The sequence below is a fragment of the Nicotiana tomentosiformis genome, chromosome 3 (genome assembly GCF_000390325.3).
Source record: "Nicotiana tomentosiformis chromosome 3, ASM39032v3, whole genome shotgun sequence".
Lineage (NCBI taxonomy): Eukaryota > Viridiplantae > Streptophyta > Magnoliopsida > Solanales > Solanaceae > Nicotiana > Nicotiana tomentosiformis.
The window spans coordinates 84262891-84285614 of record NC_090814.1 but is presented as its reverse complement, the minus strand read 5'-3'; the positions used below and the strand labels follow the sequence as shown (position 1 = coordinate 84285614).

General features: G+C 38.1%; 1 protein-coding gene across 1 annotated transcript in view; it reads right to left on the bottom strand.

Moving 5' to 3' along the window:
• LOC104087229 (short-chain dehydrogenase TIC 32, chloroplastic-like) overlaps positions 1–22724 on the bottom strand; it is a 62944-nt gene that overhangs the window by 5931 nt on the left and 34289 nt on the right. Inside the window, exon 6 of the mRNA XM_070197190.1 lies at positions 16421–16505. Within this exon, the coding sequence (XP_070053291.1) occupies positions 16421–16505 (85 nt within the window). The remainder of the gene's footprint in view (positions 1–16420; positions 16506–22724) is intronic.

The following is a 22724-nucleotide window of genomic DNA, read 5'->3' as shown; positions in this document are numbered from 1 at the left end:
AGAATTTTGTGGGACCCACTTGAATAAAAATTTAAAAAAAAAGTCAAGTTTAGCGGTTTACATTGCGTATGGGCGGCCGAAGCAATTTAGCAATTTGTAATGCAAATTGCAAAAGTCAATTATGTTTGGCTAAATTAGATGGCGTGGTTTCAGTTATAATCCCGAAACGATTCTTGTATATATTTTACAAAAATGTGAAATCAAAGTAGGCGATAAAGTAGCTGGAAGACACGGAAATAAAGGTATCATTTCCAAAATGTTCGTTTGGTGATATTATTACAAGTATGTCTTCCCTTATAAATAGATTCATTGAGTTTCATCCCAAACACACCAAAAAAAAAGAGAGAGAAGCTAAGCAGAAAGCAAAGTAGTGAGAGTAATCCACATATTGTTGTCTGTGAGATAAATAGTGAGTGGTAGTAATATTATAGTAAGGTTTTTAAAATAAAGAGTGTTATTTCTTTCAAATTTGTAGTAGTCTCTTGACACTACTAAGTTGTAATATTATAGTGGTAATATTGCTCTGCTCGGATATTGTATTTTACCCTAATAAAAGATTTGGTGTCATTGCTACTCTCTTGTATTATTATTATTATTTATCGTAGATATTATTTCTGTACGGGATTATTATTTTTCCCAACAAATGATAAGTAAGTTCCCACATGCCAAAGCCATTTGTATCATGTAAACATAGTCATGTTTATGCGGCTTGAAATGAAATAGACAGCAATGAAATCTCAATTTTGAGCAAGAAAAGCTTGCCATCTTGATTAATTTTATAGTAGCGATGAGCAACTATTGATATTGAATGAAAGCAAATAAGATTAGTGATCATTCAAATGATGCGATCGCAAATAAAGGATAATCTAAAATAATTTATATTAAAGCTCAAATACGGAGAGTATAACATCCAGTACTCTCCAGGTCACACCAATACATCTACAACATATTGCAAAACGAATTTCAAGGTGCTGTTAGAAAGTCTAGGACATCAAAATCAATAAGAGAGATGGTACACCAAGAACATGTAACAAATTGTGAGTAATAATCCTGGTATGATGACGACGAAAATTGTAACAACCTCATCGGTCGTTTTGAGCATTTACACTTCGCTCAATAGTTTGAGGGCATGAGTAGACTCGTATGATGTATTATGACTTGTGTGAATCGTCGATTTTGATTTTCAGGTTAATCGAAATCAATTTGGAAGAATGAATTTCATGATTTAAGCTTTAAGTTGGAAGAGTTGACCAAGTTTAACTTTTGTGAATTGATCCCGAAATGGAGTTTTGATGGTTCCGTTAGGTTTGAATGGTGATTTTGGACTCGGGCGTATGCCCAGATTTGCATTTGGATATTCCTAGAAGGATTCGACACTAATTGGTGGAAGTTGGAAATTTAAAGCTTTGAAAGGTTCATAAGTTTGACTGAGAGTTGAATTTGATGAAATCGAGTTCGGATTGTGGTTCCGGGAATTAAAATAGCTTCATTATGTCATTTGGGACTTGTGTGCAAAATTTGGGTTCATTCCGAGTTGATTTGATATGTTTCGGCGCGAGTTTTGAAAGTTGAAAGTTCAAAGCTCACCCAAGTTCGAATTTGGGTGTGATTCGTCGTTTCGATGTTGTTATGTCAGATTTGAGGTCTAGTGTAGGTCTGTGTTATGTTATGGGACTTGTTGGTATATTCGGACGGGTCCCGAGTGGCTCGGGTGTGTTGCGGACGTGTTTCAGATCATTTTCCTTCATTTTGGCCTTACTGGTGTGTTCTGGTTTCTAGTGGATGGATTCTTCTTCGCGATTGCGGATTAGTATATGCGATCGCATAGAGGGAAATATGGAGTTGGGCTGTTTCCTATCCGCATTCGCAATTGGTCATCCGCGATCGCGTAGCTTGGTGTTGAAGACTGTACGTGTTTGCATAGTGGATGTCGCGCTCGCGTAGGGCTGAGCTGAGAGCGGGAGTTGGAAGCTTCTTCAATGCATTCGTGTATTATTGGACGCATGCGCGAAGCTTGGTCGCCTGTGTGCTTCGTGTTCGTATGGGTACATTTGCGATCGCATAGTTTAGTGTTGTGAGGCAGTATGGTTTGTTCTTCGCGTTAACGGGCCTTTATTTGCGATCGCATAAGGTATTTTCTGGGCAGTGGAATTTTCTTCTTTGCGATCGCGATGGTATTTCCGCGATCGCGTTTCATTAATTCGCCTTGTGATTATAAAGTACTATATTTCAGGGGTTTCGACCATTTTTTGCATTTTTGGAGCTATGGAACTCGGATTGAGGCGATTCTTCAATCAATTTTCACCATGTGGATTGGAGTAAGTGTTCTCTACTCATTTTCGATTTTATATTATGAATCTATCTTCATTTTCGGTATTTGATTGAGGGTTCCAAAAGAGAAATAGGGGTTTTTGGCTAAAGTTTCATAAAGCGAATTCTTGAGTTTTGAACATCGTGTGGGCGTGTACCGTGTAAATTGTGACTCAGTTATTTCTGTGGTACTGTGTAGTTACCTAATCTTATTTGTATCTATAAAATCTCTACGTGCTACAGTAATTGGGTTGTGATCCATGTTAGAAACCATGTCTAGGCTATATGCTTATCCTATTGGGACACACTGAGGTCATTTCTGATGTTGAGTTATTTGTTTACATTGCAATTACATACTCAGTCATACGCATTCATTTGCATATCATATCTCAGTCTCTGTCACCATTTATTGATACATCACATCATCATTTTTGGGCTGATTTTCATGACATTGTGAGCCCGAGAGACTGGAGAGATTGATGACTGAGTGAGGCCGAGGGCCTGATGGTGAGGATATTGATGGGATCGAGATGCATGCCGCAACATATATTATTGATTTATGATGGGATCGGGTTGCACGATGCAGCATGTTTTATTGATTTATTCCATGATTGGCTTGTTATAGCGCTTGGGCTGAAGGAGACCCTCCAGAGTTTGTACACACCTCAGTGAGCGCAGGTACCTACTGAGTGCGAGTGCCAAGCGATTTGGAGGACTGAATGAATTGATACTCTGAGAGTATGCATATAGTTTTATCAGTGAGATGCATTGTATTCGACATGCACACTTGACATACAAGCATAGAGATGCATTTTTCTCATATTGTACGACATTGTGTCATTCACGACTTCACATACACATTAGCATGTAGGCATAAAGATGTACTTTCATCATGCCATCTGAAAATGAAACATTTACCTCCTGAAAGTTTTTGGGAAAAATCGCAATTTTACAACTTACTCATATTTTGGTGATTTCGGTAAAAGATTTGGATTTTCACTGACATACTCGAAAAGCATACCTATTTTCCGGAACGGTGAACGAGCTGAGCACTATATCTCTGAGTTATTTCTTTTATCATTTTTATTATGTTGTTATGAACCGTTGTTGGCTATATGTGTTGGACTCCGACCTTTGTTCCAGCTCGTCACTACTTTCAACCTAAAGTTAGGTTTGTTACTTATTGAGTACATGGGGTCGATTGTACTCATAGTACACTTCTGCACCTTGCGTGCAGATGTTGGATATTGTTGATGTTGATGTGCACGATGGGAGCTGGATTTGAAGATGTACCTGCGTTCCGGTCATAGTTGCCTCTTGATCTTGGTAGCTTTAGAATCTTAATTTATTCATGTATATTTCAAACAGATTATGTACTTTATTTCATTCCAGCTTTATAAATTCTAAATCTTAGAAACTCATGATTTGTACTACCAGTCCTTAGAATTCTTGTATAAAAGTAGTTTTATTATCATTTCTTTCTTGAAAAATCTCATTAATTTGAATAATTATTAATTGGCTTACCTAGCGGGTTGGGTTATGTGCCATCACGACTGGTTGGATTTTGGACCGTGACAGAAATCTGTATTCAATATATTATACACTCAGCATGGAACTGCTGAAGCTATTAGACAGTAATTGTCAAATTTCCGGGATCTCATTAAGCAGGTGATGAATTTAAGTGAAACGGGTTTCACTTGATAACCATCAAGAAAACTTTTTGGAAATTCTGCATCTAATATAGTAAGATTACCTTTTGGGGTCATTAATTTTGTCAAACTGAATTCCCTTGCTATATGCCAATCTATGAAGCCGTGAGGAAACATTCACAATCCTTCTCCTCAAAGAATGGTCCAATTAATCCATGAAAGTGTCACACTTTAAATTAAAGTTATTAAAGCAAAGAGCTGAATGTAGACATAAAAGAAATAGTCATATATATACAAACACCTATTGCATGCCACCAAATGGGCATGTTTCTTCATCCAAAAGAAAGTGAAATGAAGAAAGGAGAGTGGAACATGTTACAATGGCAGTGAGACCAGAGCCGTCGATTCCATGGGTGACTTGGACGAATATGAAAAGCCAGATGGCCCTTTTCTGTTGAAAATCCACATAGTTTTGTTTAGCTTTGCTGATCTGCTTGTTTTTTCTAGAATATGTTTGTGTATAAAGAGATCTTAACTGGAACATGGTGCAAACCGGCAACTTTGCTTGCACGTTGTTTAATGGTACTGACACTAAATTAATAGCTCCGATTGTTTGTGTAGAATCTCCATACATCTACCTATGGATATGCGAACTGGAAAATGGTGCAAAATGCAGCTTTGCTCACATGTTTTTCTTTCTTTCCTTTTCTTTCTCACCACACTGCACTGCACTGCGCACAGCTTCAGTGTTCGGTATTTCGGGAACAATACTGCTCGTCTGCTACCAATGAAGAATGAACAAATAAAAAATCTCCAAGATTCCAAGATAGCAATTTGGGTTAATTTCATTATCATGATATTTGTTACAAGAAGTTACAAAATTATCTTATTAAAGTAATAGAATATTACCCACTATCATTAGTAAAGTTACTAAATTTTAAAAATTCTAACAATAAAGTCACCAAATTATTTTTCATTACGTTAAATTTTACTCGTTCTAAAGTCACTAAACTTCATCCACTTCACTATTCTTTTATGAATTTAGTATTTGTTGGAAAAAAAATAATATCTCGCGCATGAATAATATTAACAATAAATAATAACGACACCAAATCTTGTAACGGGATAAAATACAATACCCGAACGGGGCAATATAATACAACTATAATATTACAACCTGGTAGTGTCAAGAGACTACTACAACTTAAATAAATAAAATGTTAGACATGTATTTTCAATATGTTACCTTTATTATTGTTGTAAAAAATATATTTACTAATATAAAGATTTAAGTAATTTAATTCGAAGTTCTAAAATATTTTTAGTGTTAAAGAGTAGAAAATCTTGCTTTCTTTCCAAGGATTTTTGTACTTTTCTTTTTCAAAAACTTTAATATTGCCTAAGTTGAAATAAGATCATGAAATACTTTATTGAAAACAATTGGAAACCTAAATCAAAGCTTTACTAGTCTCCTACTTGAGCCACTTGTCCACTCCTGGCATTCTAAATCAAATTTTATAGAGTTTCAATTAAGATAAGATAATAATCAATGAATGTGTTATTTAGTTACCAAATGTGAATGAAGTTGGTTGAACAACACGTTAATGGGGCAGTAATCTATAAATAATTATTGAACATTAATCATCGTGGCTCATCGGAATTGGTGGCTTAAACCTAAAACATATTAAAAGACCCTGAAATTTTTTTCATAAAATCCATATAATATTGAGACAAAAAAAGTCTACATGGCTTTGATCTAGTGGTGAGAGAGCAATGTATAATGTGTGGGTTAGGCGCACGTTATATGGTATTGAACTCTCTCCTATACAAAAACTTAGCATTAAGTGAAAATGGTAAAAGAGTTGAGCTTATTATTCATTGTATTTGAAACCTTGCGATACTTGTCTCGGAAATTTCTTAGTTAAAAAAGATGAGACATAAAAGAACTTGCTTTCTGATGTGTAGATCAATCAAATATAACAAAAAAGAATAGATAATTTAGAGAATTTGAGTTGAAATTAGGGAGTAAAATAGTGAAAAATATGAAAAAAGAAAGAAAGAAAAATAGAATTGATAAGAAGGTAAATATAGTATTTAATTTAGTGAGGGAAAAGTTTTATCCTATTAACACATTCAATCCTAGCTCTACCAAATCTTTTAAATATATTAAAATTTAAAATATTTTATTAATAATTGTATAAATAGAAATTACATATATTATATAATGATATAGTAGTACTTTATATTTTTTGGGCCTTAAATATTTAGGGGCCCAAGGCAATAGCTTCACCTGCCTTACGCTACAGCCGCCCTTGCTTGCATCTATTCAGTTATTGCCATCTTAGCCAAACTTGAATTGTCCTGCAAACCTAGAAGCAGCTCGGTTGTTCAGTGAGAATAATTGGGATTACAAGCGGAGAGTTAGAGAAATTGTGGATTGCATACTGATTATAGAGAAGAGAGATAGTTAGTAGCGGAGGCAGAATTACCGCTAAGGGGATTAAAAATAATGTTGATGTGGATTAAGTTCGTATGATGTTTTAGAACTTCTTGGTATGTTTGGTTGAGGTCCCGGTGGCCTCGGGTTAGTTTTGGATGGTTAACGTATCGAAATTTGGACTTAAAGAAAAATCTAAAAAATTTGTCTTCTGGTATAATCGCACCTGCGGCCATTTTCTCCAAGGTGCGAGCTCGCAGAAGCGATCTGGGAAAGCGCAGAAGTGGGGAGGGGCTGGCAAGGCAGTGTGCGCAGGTGCGGATATTTGGCCGCATCTTCAATGCCGCAAAAGCGGCTTTGTGATCGCAGAAGCAGAACACGGAGGGGCAGACTCCATCGCAGAAGCGGACAGCTTCTTCGCAGAAGTGGACAAAATTCTGCAGAAGCGTGATTAGCTGCAGAAGCGGCAGCTTCGCTGCAGAAGCGGCTTAGTGAACCGCAGAAGCGAAAAGTCTAGGAAGAATGTTAAAAACAAGGGTTATCGATTGTGACTTCATTTCTAACATTTCAAGCACGGTTTGGAAAATTTTTCAGAGGGAATTCACGGAAAAACTTGAGTAAGTCACTTGTGATCATTATTAGTCAATAATATTGGATTATCATTGAGTATTTCGACTAGATTACATATTTTTGAGGTACAATTAGAGGATTTGGGCCTAGAAATTTCAAAAGAATTTAAGATTTGGAGGTCGAGTTGATGTCGCAATTTGGTAAAATTTGTATGGTTAGACTCGTGGTTGAATGGGCTTTTGAATTTTATAACCTTTATCGGATTTCGAGATGTGGGTTCCACGGACGATTTTTGAGTTAAATTTCGGATTTTGTTGAAAAATTAGTATTTTCATATGGAATTATTTCCTAGAATTTATATTGACTGAATCAAATTAATTATGACTAGATTCGAGGCGTTTGGAGACCGATTCGCGAGGCAAAGGCATAGTAGAGTAAGAAATTACACGGTTCGAGGTAAGCAACAGTTTTAAAGTTGGCTCTGAGGGTATGAAACCCCGGATTCTATGATATGTGATTGGTTTTGAGATGACGCACATGCTAGGTAACGGGCGTGTGGGCGTGCACCGTAAGAATTGTGACTTGATAAATTCTATGGAACTGTGTGGTTGAATAATCTGTTGATATCCGTACATTTTTCACATATTTAAGAAATCAAACTATAAATCATGTTTAAAACATGTGTTGACACTGTAAGGACCCACAGAGGTCGTGTATATGTTGAATTATCTGCTAAATTATTCTTTTGTACTCAGTCACAATTTTACTTGCTTATTACATCTTAGTCTCTATTTTTCATTATTGATGCATCATGTCATTGTTGTTTGGATTGTTTATCATAATTTCTGAGAGCCCGAGAGACTAGAGAGGTTGATGACTAGGTGAGGCCGAGGGCCTGATTGTGAGGATATATATGGGATCGGGATGCACGCCGCAACATGTTTCATTAATTTGTGCCATGACTGGCTTGTTATAGCGCTTGGGCTGAAGGAGCCCCTCCAGAGTCTGTACACAGCCCAAGTGAGCGTAGGTACCTACTGAGTGCGAGTGCGAGTGCTAAGTGCCGAGTTCTGAGTGATTGAGAGAAATGAGTGACTGTGTGGAAAGGGTGATTGTGAGGTTGGAGTGAATGGGAGGTCTGAGTGATTGTTGGTCTGAGAGGATGCATTGATTCCATATTTTTGCATTTCAGCTGTCATATATCACTGTTTGGAAATTTCTGAGAGATATTATCTTTGGTTTTCATTTGAACTTGATATGAGATTATTGTTTGGGTCTTAAATGTTGAGCTTGAAAGCATGCCTACCTTCTTATGTTGGAAATTACTGTAATTGGACTTAGCCGTAAAGCTCGTCACTACTTTCAGTTCTTTATTTAGTATTGTTACTTGCTGAGTTGGTTGTACTCATACTACACCTTTTACCTCGTGTGCAGATCCAGGTACTTCTGGACATCACGGTTGCTAGTTTTTCGGAGCTTTATCTATTGGAGACTATCGAGGTAGTTTCATGACATTCGCAAACCTTGACTCTCTTTCCTTTCAGTTTTTATAATGTTCTATATTTTCAGACAATGTTTTTATCAGTCGGACTTTATTATCATTTTGATACTCATGTACTCAATGACACCAGATTTTGGGAGTGTATTTATATCAGTATGTGTGGGGTTTTTAATTAAAATTAAATATTATATTTTCAAGCTTAAAAGAAATTATGGTTGATTGAGGTTGCTGGCTTGCCTAGTATTATGCTAGGCGCCATCACGACCGGTATGATTTTGGATTATGACAAGTTGGTATCAGAGCCTAGGTTACATAGGTCTCACGAATCATGAGCAGGTTTAGTAGAGTCTTGCGAATCGGTACGGAGACGTCTGTACTTATCTTCGATAGGCTGCCGAACCCTTAGAAAAATTTCACTTTCTTGTATTCTGTCATGCGAATTTGTTAATTTCGGAAACTAAATTTTTGTTATTCTATTCTTTCACAGATGGTGACGACACGTACTACCGGATCGGTAGGTCAGCCAACAGTGCCACCAGTTAGGGCCGCGAGAGGTCGGGGTCGTGGTAGAGGTCGGGGCCGAGGTAGAGGTCGAGGTGTAGCTCGTACAGGAGTTGGAGCAGCACCTGTAACATCACTAGTTGCTCCAATTCAGGAACAAATTCTAGATATAGTTGAGCTGGCGGGACAAGCTCAGGCACCAGCTGTGCCCATTATGATTCCAGGCCTTCAGGAGGCTTTGGCTCAGATATTGACTGTTTGCAGTGGCCTTGCTCGGGTGGTTTCGGCTCAGACCGCACCAACTACTTCTTAGGTCGGGGGAGGTACTCATACCCCTATTACCCGTACTCCAGAGCAGGTAGTGCAGGGACTTCAGATACTGGGGGCACTACTAGCCCAGCAGGTTGCAGCTGCTCAGGACCTGGTAGTCCCTGTTATGGCAGATGACCAGCGGATGCTTCAGACAACGGGTATTCTGGAGACCAGTGGGGTCTCGTTCACTACTTTTTAGTTTTCTGGGTTGCCTTCAGATGGTGGGAGGCTTAAGAGAAACGCAGGCCAATCGGTGCAGTACCACTTATATGGCAGGAGTTCTCTAGTCTCTTTTTTGAAGTTCGTGTCACAGTCTCGCAGGGAGGAGCTGCGCAGACAGTTTGAGCAGCTTCAGCAAAATGGAATGTCTGTGACCCAGTACATGATAAGGATTTATGAGTTGGCTCGTCAAGCAGTTTGGTTGGTTCCCACTGATAGGGAGAGGATTAGGAGGTTCACATACTAGCTGTGGTTACTTATGACTTGGGAATGGGTATCTGGTGCTACTTTTGACGAGGTGGTTGACATTGCTCGGCGATAGAGATGGTCCGTAGTTAGGATCAAGGAGAGAGGGAGGCCAAGAGGCCTCGTGGATCGAGTGGTTTTAGCGGAGTTCCTTTAGGGGGTCAGTATTACCACGACACGGGTCATTCTTTCTGACATGATCAGATGGGTCATCCAGTTCACCATGGTGCATTATCCAGCCATAGTTCATACAGTTCTCATCAGGGTCAGTCATCTCTCAGTGCCCTTCCAGCCCAGAGTTCATCCTGTGCTCCTTCAGTTCAGGGTTCATTTGCATCGGGTGCTTCTAGCGGTTATTTTGGTTCTCGGGGCCCGATTCAGTCCTCACCACCACCAATACCATGGAGTCGCTTTGAGTGAGGGGATTTTGGGCATATGTGGAGGCAGTGTCCTCATCGCCCGGGAGGTCCAGCACAGCAGTTGAGTCATACTACGACTTTAACACCAGTTACTTCGTCACCTGCCCAGCCAGCTTGAGGTGGGATTCAATCAGCTAAGGGTCGCCCAAGAGGGGGAGGCCGATCAGGTGGCGGTCAGGACCGATTATATGTTTTTCCTGCCAGGCCAAATGTTATTGCTTCAGATGCAGGGATCACATGTATTGTCTCAGTGTGCCACAGGAATCTTCTATATTATTTGACCCTGGTTCCACTTATTCATATGTATCATCGTATTTTGCTCATTATATGGATATTCCCCGTGAGTCCTTAGTTTCACCTATTTTTGTATCTACTCCGGTGGGCGATACTATTATTGTGGACCGTATGTATTGGTCATGAGTGGTAATTATTGGGGGACTGGAGACTAGAGTTGATCTCTTATTGCTCAGTAGGCCTAGTGTGTCGCCTTGGGGTACACCGATTCTGTTTGTGAAAAAGAAAGATGGTACTATGCGGATGTGCATCGATTACAGGCAACTGAACAAAGTTACAATCAAGAATAAGTATCATTTGCCGCATATTGATGATTTATTTGACCAGCTTCAGGGAGCGAGGGTATTCTCCAAAATTAATTTGAGATCCGGGTATCACTAGTTGAAAATTCGGGGTTTGGATATTCTAAAGGTGGCATTAAAGACCTGTTATAGTCACTATGAATTTCTCATGATGTCTTTTGGGTTGACCAATGCCCCAGCAACATTTATGCACTTGATGAATAGCATATTCCAACCGTATCTTAATTCATTTATCGTGGTATTTATTGATAATATCCTAGTGTACTCATGTATCCAGAAGGAGCATACACAACACTTGGGTATTGTATTGCAGAGGCTGAGAGATGAGAGACTTTATGCTAAATTCTCTAAGTGTGTGTTCTGGCTTAGTTCAGTGGCATTCTTGGGACACATAGTGTCCAGTGAAGGAATTAAGGTGAATCCGAAGAAGATAGAGGCAATTCAGAGTTGGCCCAGGCCATCTTCAGTTACTGAGATTCAGAGTTTTCTCGGTTTGGTCGGTTATTTGCTTCGTGGAGGGTTTCTCGTCTATTGCGGCGCCTATGACTAAATTAACCCAGAAAGGTGCTCCGTTCAGGTGGTTGGATGAGTGTGAAGAGAGCTTTCAGAAGCTCAAGACAACTTTGACTAAAACACCAATATCGGTGTTGCCTACAAGTTCAAGGTCTTATACTGTGTATTGTGATGTTTCGCATATTGGTCTCGATGCAAGACGGTAGGGTAATTTTCTATGCGTCTAGACAATTAAAGGTACATGAGAAAAATTATCTGGTCCACGACCTTGAGTTAGAAACTATTGTTCATGCCTTGAAGATTTGGCGGCATTATTTGTACGGTGTCCATTGTGAGGTTTATACCGATCACCGGAGTCTACAGCATCTGTTTAAACAGAAAGATCTTAATTTGCGGTAGCGGAGATGGTTGGAGTTGCTTAAGGATTATGATATCACCATTCTCTATCATCCCAAAAAGTCCAATGTGGTGGCCGATGTCTGAAGTCGTAAGGCGGAGAGTTTGGGCAGCTTAGCATACTTACTGGTAGTAGAAAGGCCTTTAGCCTTGGATGTTCAGGCCTTGGCCAACCAGTTTGTCATATTGGATATTTTTTAGCCGAGCCGAGTTTTGATTTGTGTGGTTTCTCAGTCTTCTCTTTATGATTGTATTAGAGAACGTCAGTATGATGACCCACATATGCATGTCCTTAAGGACACATTTCAACACGATGATGCCAAGGAAGTCACTATTGGGGATGACTTTGTACTACGGATGCAGGGCATGCTATGTGTGCCTAATGTAGATGGTTTATGTGATTTGATTCTCCAGGAGGCTCACAGTTCGTGGTACTCCATTCATCCAGGTGTCGTGAAGATGTATCAGGATTTGAGGTAGCACTGTCGGTGGAGGAGAATGAAAAATGATATAGTTGAGTTTGTAGCTAGGTGTTTAAATTGTCAACAGGTTAAGTACGAGCATCAGAGACCGGGCGGATTACTTCAGAGACTTGAAATTCCGGAGTGTAAGTGGGAGCGTATTACCATGCACTTCATAGTTGGGCTCCCGTAGACTTTGAGGAAGTTTGATGTTAGGCCATTTGAAATACTTAAAAAGATTGGGGAGGTGGCGTATGAACTGCGTTATCGCCTAGTCTATCGGGTGTTCATCCAGTGTTTTATGTATCGATGCTTCGGAAGTATGTCGGGGATCTGTCTCATATGTTTGATTTTAGTACAGTACAGTTGGATGGTAATTTGACGTATGATGTGGAGTCGGTGACCATTTTAGACCGGTAGGTTCGAAAGCTGAGATCAAAAAACATAACTTCAGTGAAAATGCAGTGGAGAGGCCAGCCAGTCAGAGAAGCTATATGGGAGATTGAACGGGAGATACGGAGCAAATATCCATACCTATTTGAGGCTCCATGTATAATTCTAAACATGTTCGAGGATAAATGTTTGTTTAAGAAGGGAGAGAATGTAACGAACCGGTCGGTCATTTTGAGTATTACAGTCTCGTTCCCCCATTTACTGCTCAATTTGTGCTTTACAGTTGTTATGTGACTTGTCGGGGTAATTGGTTCGGGTCCGGCGAGGTTTTAAAATGAATTGAGATACTTAGTCTCCAAAAATAAAAACTTAAGTTGAAAAGGTTGACTGGATATTGGTTTATGTATAAACGACCCCCGAAATAGAATTATGATGATTCCAATAGCTCTGTATGTTGATTTTGGACTTAGGAGTGTGTCCGAAAAATTATTTGAAAGTCCGTAGTTAAACTAGGCTTGAAATGGCTATAATAGAAATTTAAGTTTGGAAGTTTGACCAGGGAGTTGACTTTTTTATATCGGGGTCGGAATCCGATTCAGAAAATTAGAATACGTCTGTTGTGTCATTTGTGGCTTATGCGCAAAATTTGAGGTCAATCGGACTTGATTTGATAGGTTTCGGCATCGAATATAGAAGTTGGAAATTCTTAGTTTCATTAATCTTGAATTGGGGTATGATTCATGGGTTTTGCATTGTTTAATGTAATTTGAAGTTTCGATTAAGTTTGTATGATGTTTTAGGCCTTGTTGGTATGCTTGGTTGAGGTCTCGGGGGCTTCGGGTGAGTTTCAGATGGTTAACGTATCAAAATTTGGACTTAAGAAAAAATCTGAAAATTTTGCCTTCTGGTGTAATCGCACCTGCAGACATTTTCTCGCAGGTGCGAGCTCGCAGAAGCGATCTGGGCAAGCGCAGAAGTGGGGGGGCTGGCAAGGCAGTGTGCGCAGGTGCAAAGATTTCGCCGCATCTGCGAAGCCGCATAAGCGGCTTTGTGATCGCAGAAGCGGAACACGGAGGGGCAGGCTCCATCGCAGATTCAGCATAAGTATAATTAGCCGCAGAAGCGAAACGTTTGGGCAGAATGTTAAAAACAAGGGTTCGCGATTTTGACTTCATTTCTGACATTTCAAGCAAGGTTTGGGCGATTTTTCAGAGGGAATTCACGGAAAAATTTGAGGTAAGTCACTTGTGATCATTACATGTTTTTGAGGTGAACGTAGAGGATTTGGGCCAAGGGATTTTAAAATAAGAATTTAAGATTTGAAGGTCGAGTTGATGTCGGAATTTGGTAAATTTGTATGGTTAGACTCGTGGTTGAATGTGCTTTCGGATTTTATAAGTTTTGTCGGGTTCCGAGACATGGGTCCCACGTCCGATTTTTGAGTTAAATTTCGGATTTTGTTGAAAAATTAGTATTTTCATATGGAATTAATTCTTATAATTTATATTGCCTAGATTGAATTAATTATGACTAGATTCGTGGCATTTGGAGACCGATTCGCGAGGCAAAGGCATAGTAGAGTAAGAAATTACACGGTTCGAGGTAAGCAACAGTTTTAAAGTTAGCTCTGAGGGTATGAAACCCCAGATTCTATGATATGTGATTGGTTTTGAGGTGACACACATGCTAGGTGACGGGCGTGTGGGAATGCACCGTAGGAATTATGACTTGATAAATTCCATGGAACTGTGTGCTTGAATAATCTATTGATATCCGTTTATTTTTCACGTATTAAAGAAATCAAACTATAAATCATGTTTAAAACATGTGTTGACACTGTAGGGGCCGACAGAGGTCGCGTATATATTGAATTATCTGCTAAATTATTCTTTTGCACTCAGTCACAGTTTTACTTGCACATTACATCTTAGTCTCTATTTTTCATTATTGATGCATCATGTCATTGTTGTTTGGGCTGCTTATCCTGATTTCTGAGAGCCCGGGAAACTGGAGATGTTGATGACTGGGTGAGGCCGGGGGCCTGATTGTGAGGATATATATGGGATCGGGATGCACGCCGCAGCATGTTTCATTGATTTATGCCATGACTGTCTTGTTATAGCGCTTGAGCTGAAGGAGCCCCTCTGGAGTCTGTACACACCCCTAGTGAGCGCAGGTACCTACTTATTGCGAGTGCCGAGTGCTGAGTGATTGAGAGGAATGAGTGACTGTGAGGAAATAGTGATTGTGAGGTTGGAGTGAATGGGAGGACTGAGTGACTGTTGCTCTACGAGGATGCATTGATTCCATATTTTTTACATTTCAGCTGTCATATATCACTGTTTGGGAATTTCTGAGAGATATTATCTTTGGTTTCATTTGAACTTGATATGAGATTAATGTTTGGGTCTTAAATAGTGAGCTTGAAAGCATACCTACCTTCTTATGTTGGAAATTACTGTAATTGGATTTAGTTGTGAAGCTCGTCACCACTTTCACTTCTTTATTTAGTATTATTACTTGCTGAGTTGATTATGCTCATACTACACCCTTCACCTCGTGTGCAAATTTAGGTACTTTTGGACACGGCGGTTGCTAATGTTTTGGAGCTTTATCTGTTGGAGACTATCGAGGTAGTTGCTTGACGTCCGCAGACCTTGACTCTCTTTTCTTTCAGTTTTTATATTGTTCTATATTTTCAGACAATGCTTTTATCAGGCGGACTTTATTTTCATTTAGATGCTCATATACTGAATGACACCAGATTTTGGGAGTGTATTTATATCAGTATGTGTAGGGTTTTCTATTAAAATTAAATATTATATTTTCAAGCTTAAAAAAATTTGTGGTTTATTAAGGTTGTCGTCTTGCCTAGTATTAAGGTAGGTGCCATCACGACAGGTGTGATTTTGGGTCGTGATAATATTTTGCTTTAGTCTTAATCGATAAATGTTTTTTTTTATATTGATTAGTTATAGGAGGCTCAATAAGTTGGGAATAATTAAAATATCATATTTTGTATTTTAAGAATTTATGAAATAGTAGTTGGTAAAAAATGACTTTAAATTTTTATCCTATATCTAGAAGGAATATGGTGTGTGGCATAGTGTTTGAAGATTTGAATGAGGGTAAAAGTATGTTGTATTTTTTATTTGTTATAGGCATTTATTGTGCTTGATTGTTTTGTTGTCGTTATATTTTATTATTTGGTGGTGTATATATATGTTTGATTAAAATATAGATAATCAATTTTATAAGAAATTTGCAACAATTACAATAGGATAAAGTCTATAATATGCGAGAAAAATTTGATTGAACCTAGGATGTCAAATTCAACGCATATTTTATTTCAATGTGTTTATTATACATATATTGTGTTATATACTCGAGCATGTTTACGTATGTATAATAATAAAATATTAAAATATTGATCGATTTTGTTAATCTTTAAAGTATATTTAATGTTGGTTAAAGTTGTAACTAGCACTAAAACTCAAATTACCATAGGATATGTTAATAAAAAACATAGGATTTGTAAATCATTAAGAGTTCTCATCCTAAATAATAGGCTATCAAGTATTTCCAAACCAACTGCAATTAGTTGCAAAGTTGTCCATGTAAGACTTGCTTAAGTATTGCTATTGCTAACACGGGAGAAACATGCACGTTCATATTAAATTGTTCACCTTTATAAATCCAGAAGATACTCAATTATTTTGAATTCAACTATTGCGTTAATATGATAAATCAATATTATATCTTCTTTAACGTACATTGTTGTTTTACATAATTTCTTCTTCTTCTACACAAATTTAATTGTTTGACTCAGTATACACGTGTAACGCACGTACTCTAAGACTAGTATAGAAAAGGGCGAAAAGAGAATCTTGCTATTACCATCAACAATACGCATATGATGAAAAATGTTGGTTGTGATTTCTCCGAGATGAAGTGAATTTGCAGTTATCTCAACTCCATCTTCCTGTTCGAAATAAAGATCACTTAAAATTTTAGAGTTTAATTGAATGGCATGGACCCCTCACCCAAAGTTATAATTGCAACGACCCGACTTGTTGTTTTAAGAATTAACGCCCTGTTGAGCGACTTAAGGTCTCCAAAAATTTTGTAATAAGTATTATGACCCGCGAGTGTTATCGAGGTTGATTTTTCGGAAGATTCAGAATTAATTAAAAGAAACAATCCTTAATTAGAATCTTAAATGGAAAGAGTTGACCGGAGAGTTAATTTTTGAGCAAACAACTCCGGAATAGAATTTTGATGATGTCAATAGCTCCGTATGATAATTTTTGGACTTAGGAGCGTGTCCGGAAAATTATTTGGACGTTCGTAGTGGAATTAGGCTTGAAATGTCGAAAGTTAAATTTTTGGAAAGTTTGACCGGGAGTTGACTTTTTGATATCGAGGTCGGAATCCGATTCTGAAAATCGTAATAGGTCTGTTATATCGTTTATGACTTGTGTGCAAAATTTAAAGTTATTCCGAATTGATTTAATGTGTTTCGGCACAAGATATAGAATTTAAAAATTCAAACTTCATAGATTTTGATTTGAGGTGCGATTCGTCATTTTGATGTTGTTTGATGTGGTTTGAAGCCTCGACTAAGTTTGTATTGTATTTTATGTTGGTATAATTGGTTAAGGTCCCGAGGGCCTCGGATGGATTTCGGAAGGTAAATAGAATGGATTTCAGACAAAGAGGGTTGCTGGAAATTTCTGTTGTAGAGCTGTTCGCCAGAAATTTCTGGTGCGTAGAGCCAACTTTGGATGCTTGTATATTTTAATCTATAAAAAATCAGAAAATATTTAAAACGTCAAAGTTGTAGCCCTTTGATTATATTTTCCAGAAATTTAAACCATTCAGCATTTGGAAATTTATACAAAAGATTATCATGGATTGAATGAAGGCTAGTAGAGCAGTTTCGTCAGAAATTTGGCCAGTTATGATACGTGGAGCCGACTTTGGAAGCTTATATCTCGCAATTTATATAGAATCGGAAAATTATCAAAACATGAAAGTTGTAGTATTTTGATTTTAGTTTTCAGAAAGTTTAACCACTCATAATTTGGGCATTTTTTCATAAAGTTATGATCGATTGAATGAAGGCTGGCATAAACAAGTTCTGGTGTAGAATTTTAGTGACGGAAAATAGACTTTTAGTGACGGATGGGCAGAAACTTAAGGACCAAAAATGGTCATTTCCTTCATTTCGTTTTGAATTTTTGGAGCACGGTTCTTGAGTGATTTTTGGGCGATTTTCACGGGAAAACATTGGGGTAAGTGTTCCTTATCTTATAATTGATTATATTTCATGATTCCATACTCATTTACATCATGAATCCGTGAATTTATGTAAAAAAAAATTAAGTTTTTTGCAAAATCTTCTAAAAACGAAAATTTAAGATTTGGAGGTCGAGTTATTATCGGAATTTGATAAAATCGGTATGGTTGAACTCGTATCGAAATGGGTGTTTGGATTTCGTGAAAATTATGTCGGGTTCAGAGAGACGGGGCCCCCGTTGACTTTTGTTGACTTTTTCAGAATAAATTTTAAAGTCAACATTTTATTATCCAGAATTATTTTCGATAAATTTTAATGAAGTTATACAATTAATTTGGATAGATTTGAGATGTCCGGAGGTCAATTAAAGCAAGAAGGCTATTTTGGAATATCGGCCTAATTTCAAAAAGGTAAGTGTCTTGCTTAACCTCGAGTGGGGGAATTACCCCTTAGGCATCGAGTCTTATGTGCCATTTGTGAAATGTGAAAAGCCGTGTACGCGAGGTGATGAGTACGTACTCAGGCTTATATGTGCAAAATATATTGAGTTAAAGTCTTGGGAAGATTGTGTAGTAAATTGGATAATTATTTGGTATATATTTAATCATCTAATTGCCATGCCTCAAATCACAATTATTGAACTTGTTTTTATATGACAATTCGATGTAATTATTACTTGTATAGTTATGTGATTTCCGTGAGTTTGATGGTTTGATATTTCTTGAAATTTTATTTCATTATGAATTTTTCCTATGAAAATAATTAATTAAGCAAGCTTAAGAAGAAGTGTTAATATAATTATCTAAATTTGGATTAATGAAGGTGTTCCCTATGTTGATTATTTTTCTATCTCTGTTAATTTTTTTGAGGTTTTATATACATTGTGTGGAGCCTTGGGCTATTTATTGTGAAATTAATTGATTTTGTTATATCCTTGGAATTGGTTGTGGCCATTGTGCAAATTGTGATATGAATTGATTTTTGTTACGTTGTCGTGATAATATTCCGTATAAATTATTGTGTTAATTGAGTTATCATTTTGAGGATATAAGGGTGGCATCTCATTGTTGATATTATGTGGCATAAGGGAGGTATTTCACTGTTGTTATGTGTGTTGGGGTATTGTCTGGGGGGAGCGATAAGGGTGGCTATAGTAGCGATAAGGGTGGCTATAGGAGCGACAAGGGTGGCTATTGATATTGTCGGGGCGGAGGGATAAGGGAGGCTATTATAGGAGTGATAAGGGTGGCTATAATAGAGATAAGGGTGGTTATTGTCACGGATGATAAGTGATGATGTGGGGTTGTTGCGTTGGAAATTTTTATGTGATGTTGTGATTTTCATTGTCTTTATTTTTATATCTTGTGCAATTGGTTTTGTTGTTGGTAAATTGGTAATAGTCTGATTTATGTTGAAATTGGGGTCTGTGGGCATTGCGAGGCGGATTATGATATTAAATATGGGCACGAGGCGTCGTCAGTAAATAATAGTGATATTGGCACATGAATTATCTGTGCAGTTATGATATGAAATGAGGGCACGAGGTGCTGGAAAAATATGATTATTTAATTATAGGCACGAAGTACCATGAAAATATGAAAGTGGGTTGAGACTCGTGTTTATGAAAAATATGAAAATGGTTGAGACCCGTAGTTGTATGATTATGAAATAAAATATCACATGGTGACTTTTTAATTGAAATAATTATATTGAAAAAGTTTATTTGGAAGGAGTTTTATTCAAAAAGATGTATTTGAAAGAATTACATTCGAAAGGTATTTATTTGAAGAAATTATATTTGAGAGAGATTTATTTAAAGGAAGTATATTTGAAAGATATTTATTTGAAGGAATTATATTTGAAAGAGATTTATTCAGAAGAATTATATGTGAAAGATATTTATTTGAAATACTTGATTTAATTGGGTGTACTTATATTTATAAATTGTTGAGCGTTATTAATGGTGTTCTTGTTGCACTTATTGTTATTTATTTTTTTATTATTTTGTATATCTTATTGCACAGGCTATTAGACTAGTGAGTGCCTTGACTGTACCTCGTCTATACTCCACTGAGGTTAGTCTTGATACTTACTGGGTACCGACCATGGTGTACTCATACTATATTTTTGCACATTTTTTGTGGAAAGCCAGGTATTGGAGCTATCAGACTCGGACATAGTTAAGTGTGATCGTAAGGATTCAAGGTAGAGCTGCTTGGTCGTCGCAGTCCCTTGAAGTCTTTTCATTTTATTGTACTTTAATTATTAATCAAACAGTATTGAGTATTCGATCCTTGAGATCATTTCATGTATTCAATTAGAGTTCGTGACTCAATACTACAAGTCTTGGGAGGTTGTTATATTCATATTTGTTCCGCTGTTTGTTTTGATTACCTATTCAATTCATATTCAAAAAACAATGGCTTCGAAATGTAATGGAAATCGGCTTACCTAGTCTTAGAGACTAGGTGTCATCACGACGCCTATGGTGGGATTTTGGGTCGTAACAAGTTGGTATCAAAGCTCTAGGTTCATAGGTTCTACGAGTCACGAACGAGTCTAGTAGAGTCTTACGAATCGGTACAGAGACGTCTGTATTTATCTTCGAGAGGCTACAGAACTGTTAGAAAATTTCCACTTCTTTCATTCATGCCGTACGAAATTTGTTGAATTTGGAATCGGAGCCTTTGTATCTCTATTCTCTCACAGATGGTGAGGAGACATGCTACCGGGTTAGCTGAGCAGGCATCGGCACATACTGCTAGGGCTGCAAGAGGCCGGGACCGATGTAGAGGCTGAGGTAGAGGTCGAGAAAAGGCACATGCCTCGACTAGAGCACCTGTCAAAACAGCATTTGAGGAGCCGCCAGTAGCTCCAGTCAGGGGACAGGTATCAGAAGCACATGTTGTTACCCCCAGACTTCAGGAGACTTTAGCACAGTTCCTGAGTATGTTTGGTACATTAACTCAAGCGAGATTGATCTCCATTGCACCAAATATTTCGCAGATTGGGGGAGTAGCTCAGACTTCTACCACGACTCCAGAGGAGCAGGTTCATGTTGGTCAGGTTACGGGTGTAATACCAGTACAACCTGTTATTCCGGTTCAGCCTGAGGTTAGGCCAGAGGCATCAGAAGAAGGACAAAAGATACTTGAGAGGTTTAAGAGATACAGTCCACCTACTTTCAGTGGCACAACTACAGAGGATGCCCAAAGATTTCTAGAAAATTGTCACCATATTCTCCGCACCATGGGTATTGTGGAAGTGAGAGGAGTTGCCTTTACTACATTTCAACTTTCAAACGTAGCGTATCAGTGGTGGCAAATCTATGAAGAAGATAGATCAGTCGATGCAATACCACCTACTTGGGCTCAGTTTTCAGAGATGTTTTTGAAGGAATTTGTTCCCCAGAACCTCCGAGATGCGTGACGTACATAGTTTGAACGGTTGCGTCAGGGCACCATGACAGCGTCAGAATATGCCATCAGGTTCAGTGAGTTAGCTTGTCATGCACCTACTTTGGTTCCTACCATCAGAGAACGGGTCCGCAAATTCATTGAGGGGATCGATTATGATCTTAAAATATGCATGGCTTGATAGTTGCAAATTGATACTCCATTTCAGCAAGTAGTGGACATTGCGAGGATGATTGAGGGTGTTTTAGGTGAGGAAAAGGAGTCTAAGGAGGCCAAAAGGTCTCGAAGCTCTAGAGGGTTCAGTGGATTTTACATTTCATGTATGACCCATTATGGCGGAGGTTCGAGCAGTCGACCAGCTCAGTCCGCACATCAGATTATTTGGGGTTCCCCAGTAAGTTCTTATAGTGCACCACCGACACGAGATTTTTACAGTGGTTATTCCAATTAACCGGCACAGACTCAGTACGAGCAGTCGTGACTTCAGAGGGGCTGTTATGAGTGTGGTGAAACTAGGCACATTATGAGAGATTGTCCCAGAATTGGGAGGGGTGGATTTTATCAGAACACTCAGACTATGGACCCCAGTGCAGCAACTACCTCACGTGCACAGCCAGTTATGGGTGGAGGACAGACGAGTAGAGGGCGCCTAAGAGGTGGAGGCCCGACCCATTGATATAATCGTTATGATTTGGCTGAAACCGATACACCAGATGGTGTCGTTACAGGTATGATCCTGATTTGTTATAAAGAATATTTTTCCTTAATTTGATTTGGTTCTGTATATTGAGGCGAGTCCTCCTATTATGCTCCTCTTATGGGTGAGCATCGTAATTTTGTGAACCACTTATATGTTTATCCATGTTGGGAGGTTTGATGATGTTAGCTCGTGTCAATCATTATATTTTTGGGCACCATTGAGAGCTATAAGTCAAAAAGTAATTTTTATTAGTCATTACAGTGGGTTTGATGTGTTTCGGAATAATTGATTCCAATTTTATGAATTATATGCCCTACCGGTATGAGGGTTCATTATGTGTTATGAAAAATGTTTACGAAATTTATTAAAAAGAAGAAAGAAAGGAAATTGAAATTTCAGTTGGCACAATGTGCAAAATACTTGTGATTCGGAGTTGAGGACGAGATGCTCGCATTTTTATATGATGTGAGATATTTAAACCGGGATACAAGCCGCAGTGGAAGTTATATAAGAACGAGGTTCTTGTGGTGAAATATTTATGAGTTTAAATTCTCCCTTTGTGAAGTTTAATTTATACTAAAGTACTAATAGGGAGTTAAGCCTGATAGGCTTATGTGATAATTCTTTTATGTGTTTCTGTACCATAATTGTGCCATAGTTATTGAGTTTTAGCCTACGAAGTGAGTGCCCAGGTGGCGTTAAATGTGACTCGTTAAGTCGGGTAAATAGTTATGAGGTCTTCATGCCTCCCATTTTGCTGTCAGAGCTGGGAAAAATTCAAAATGA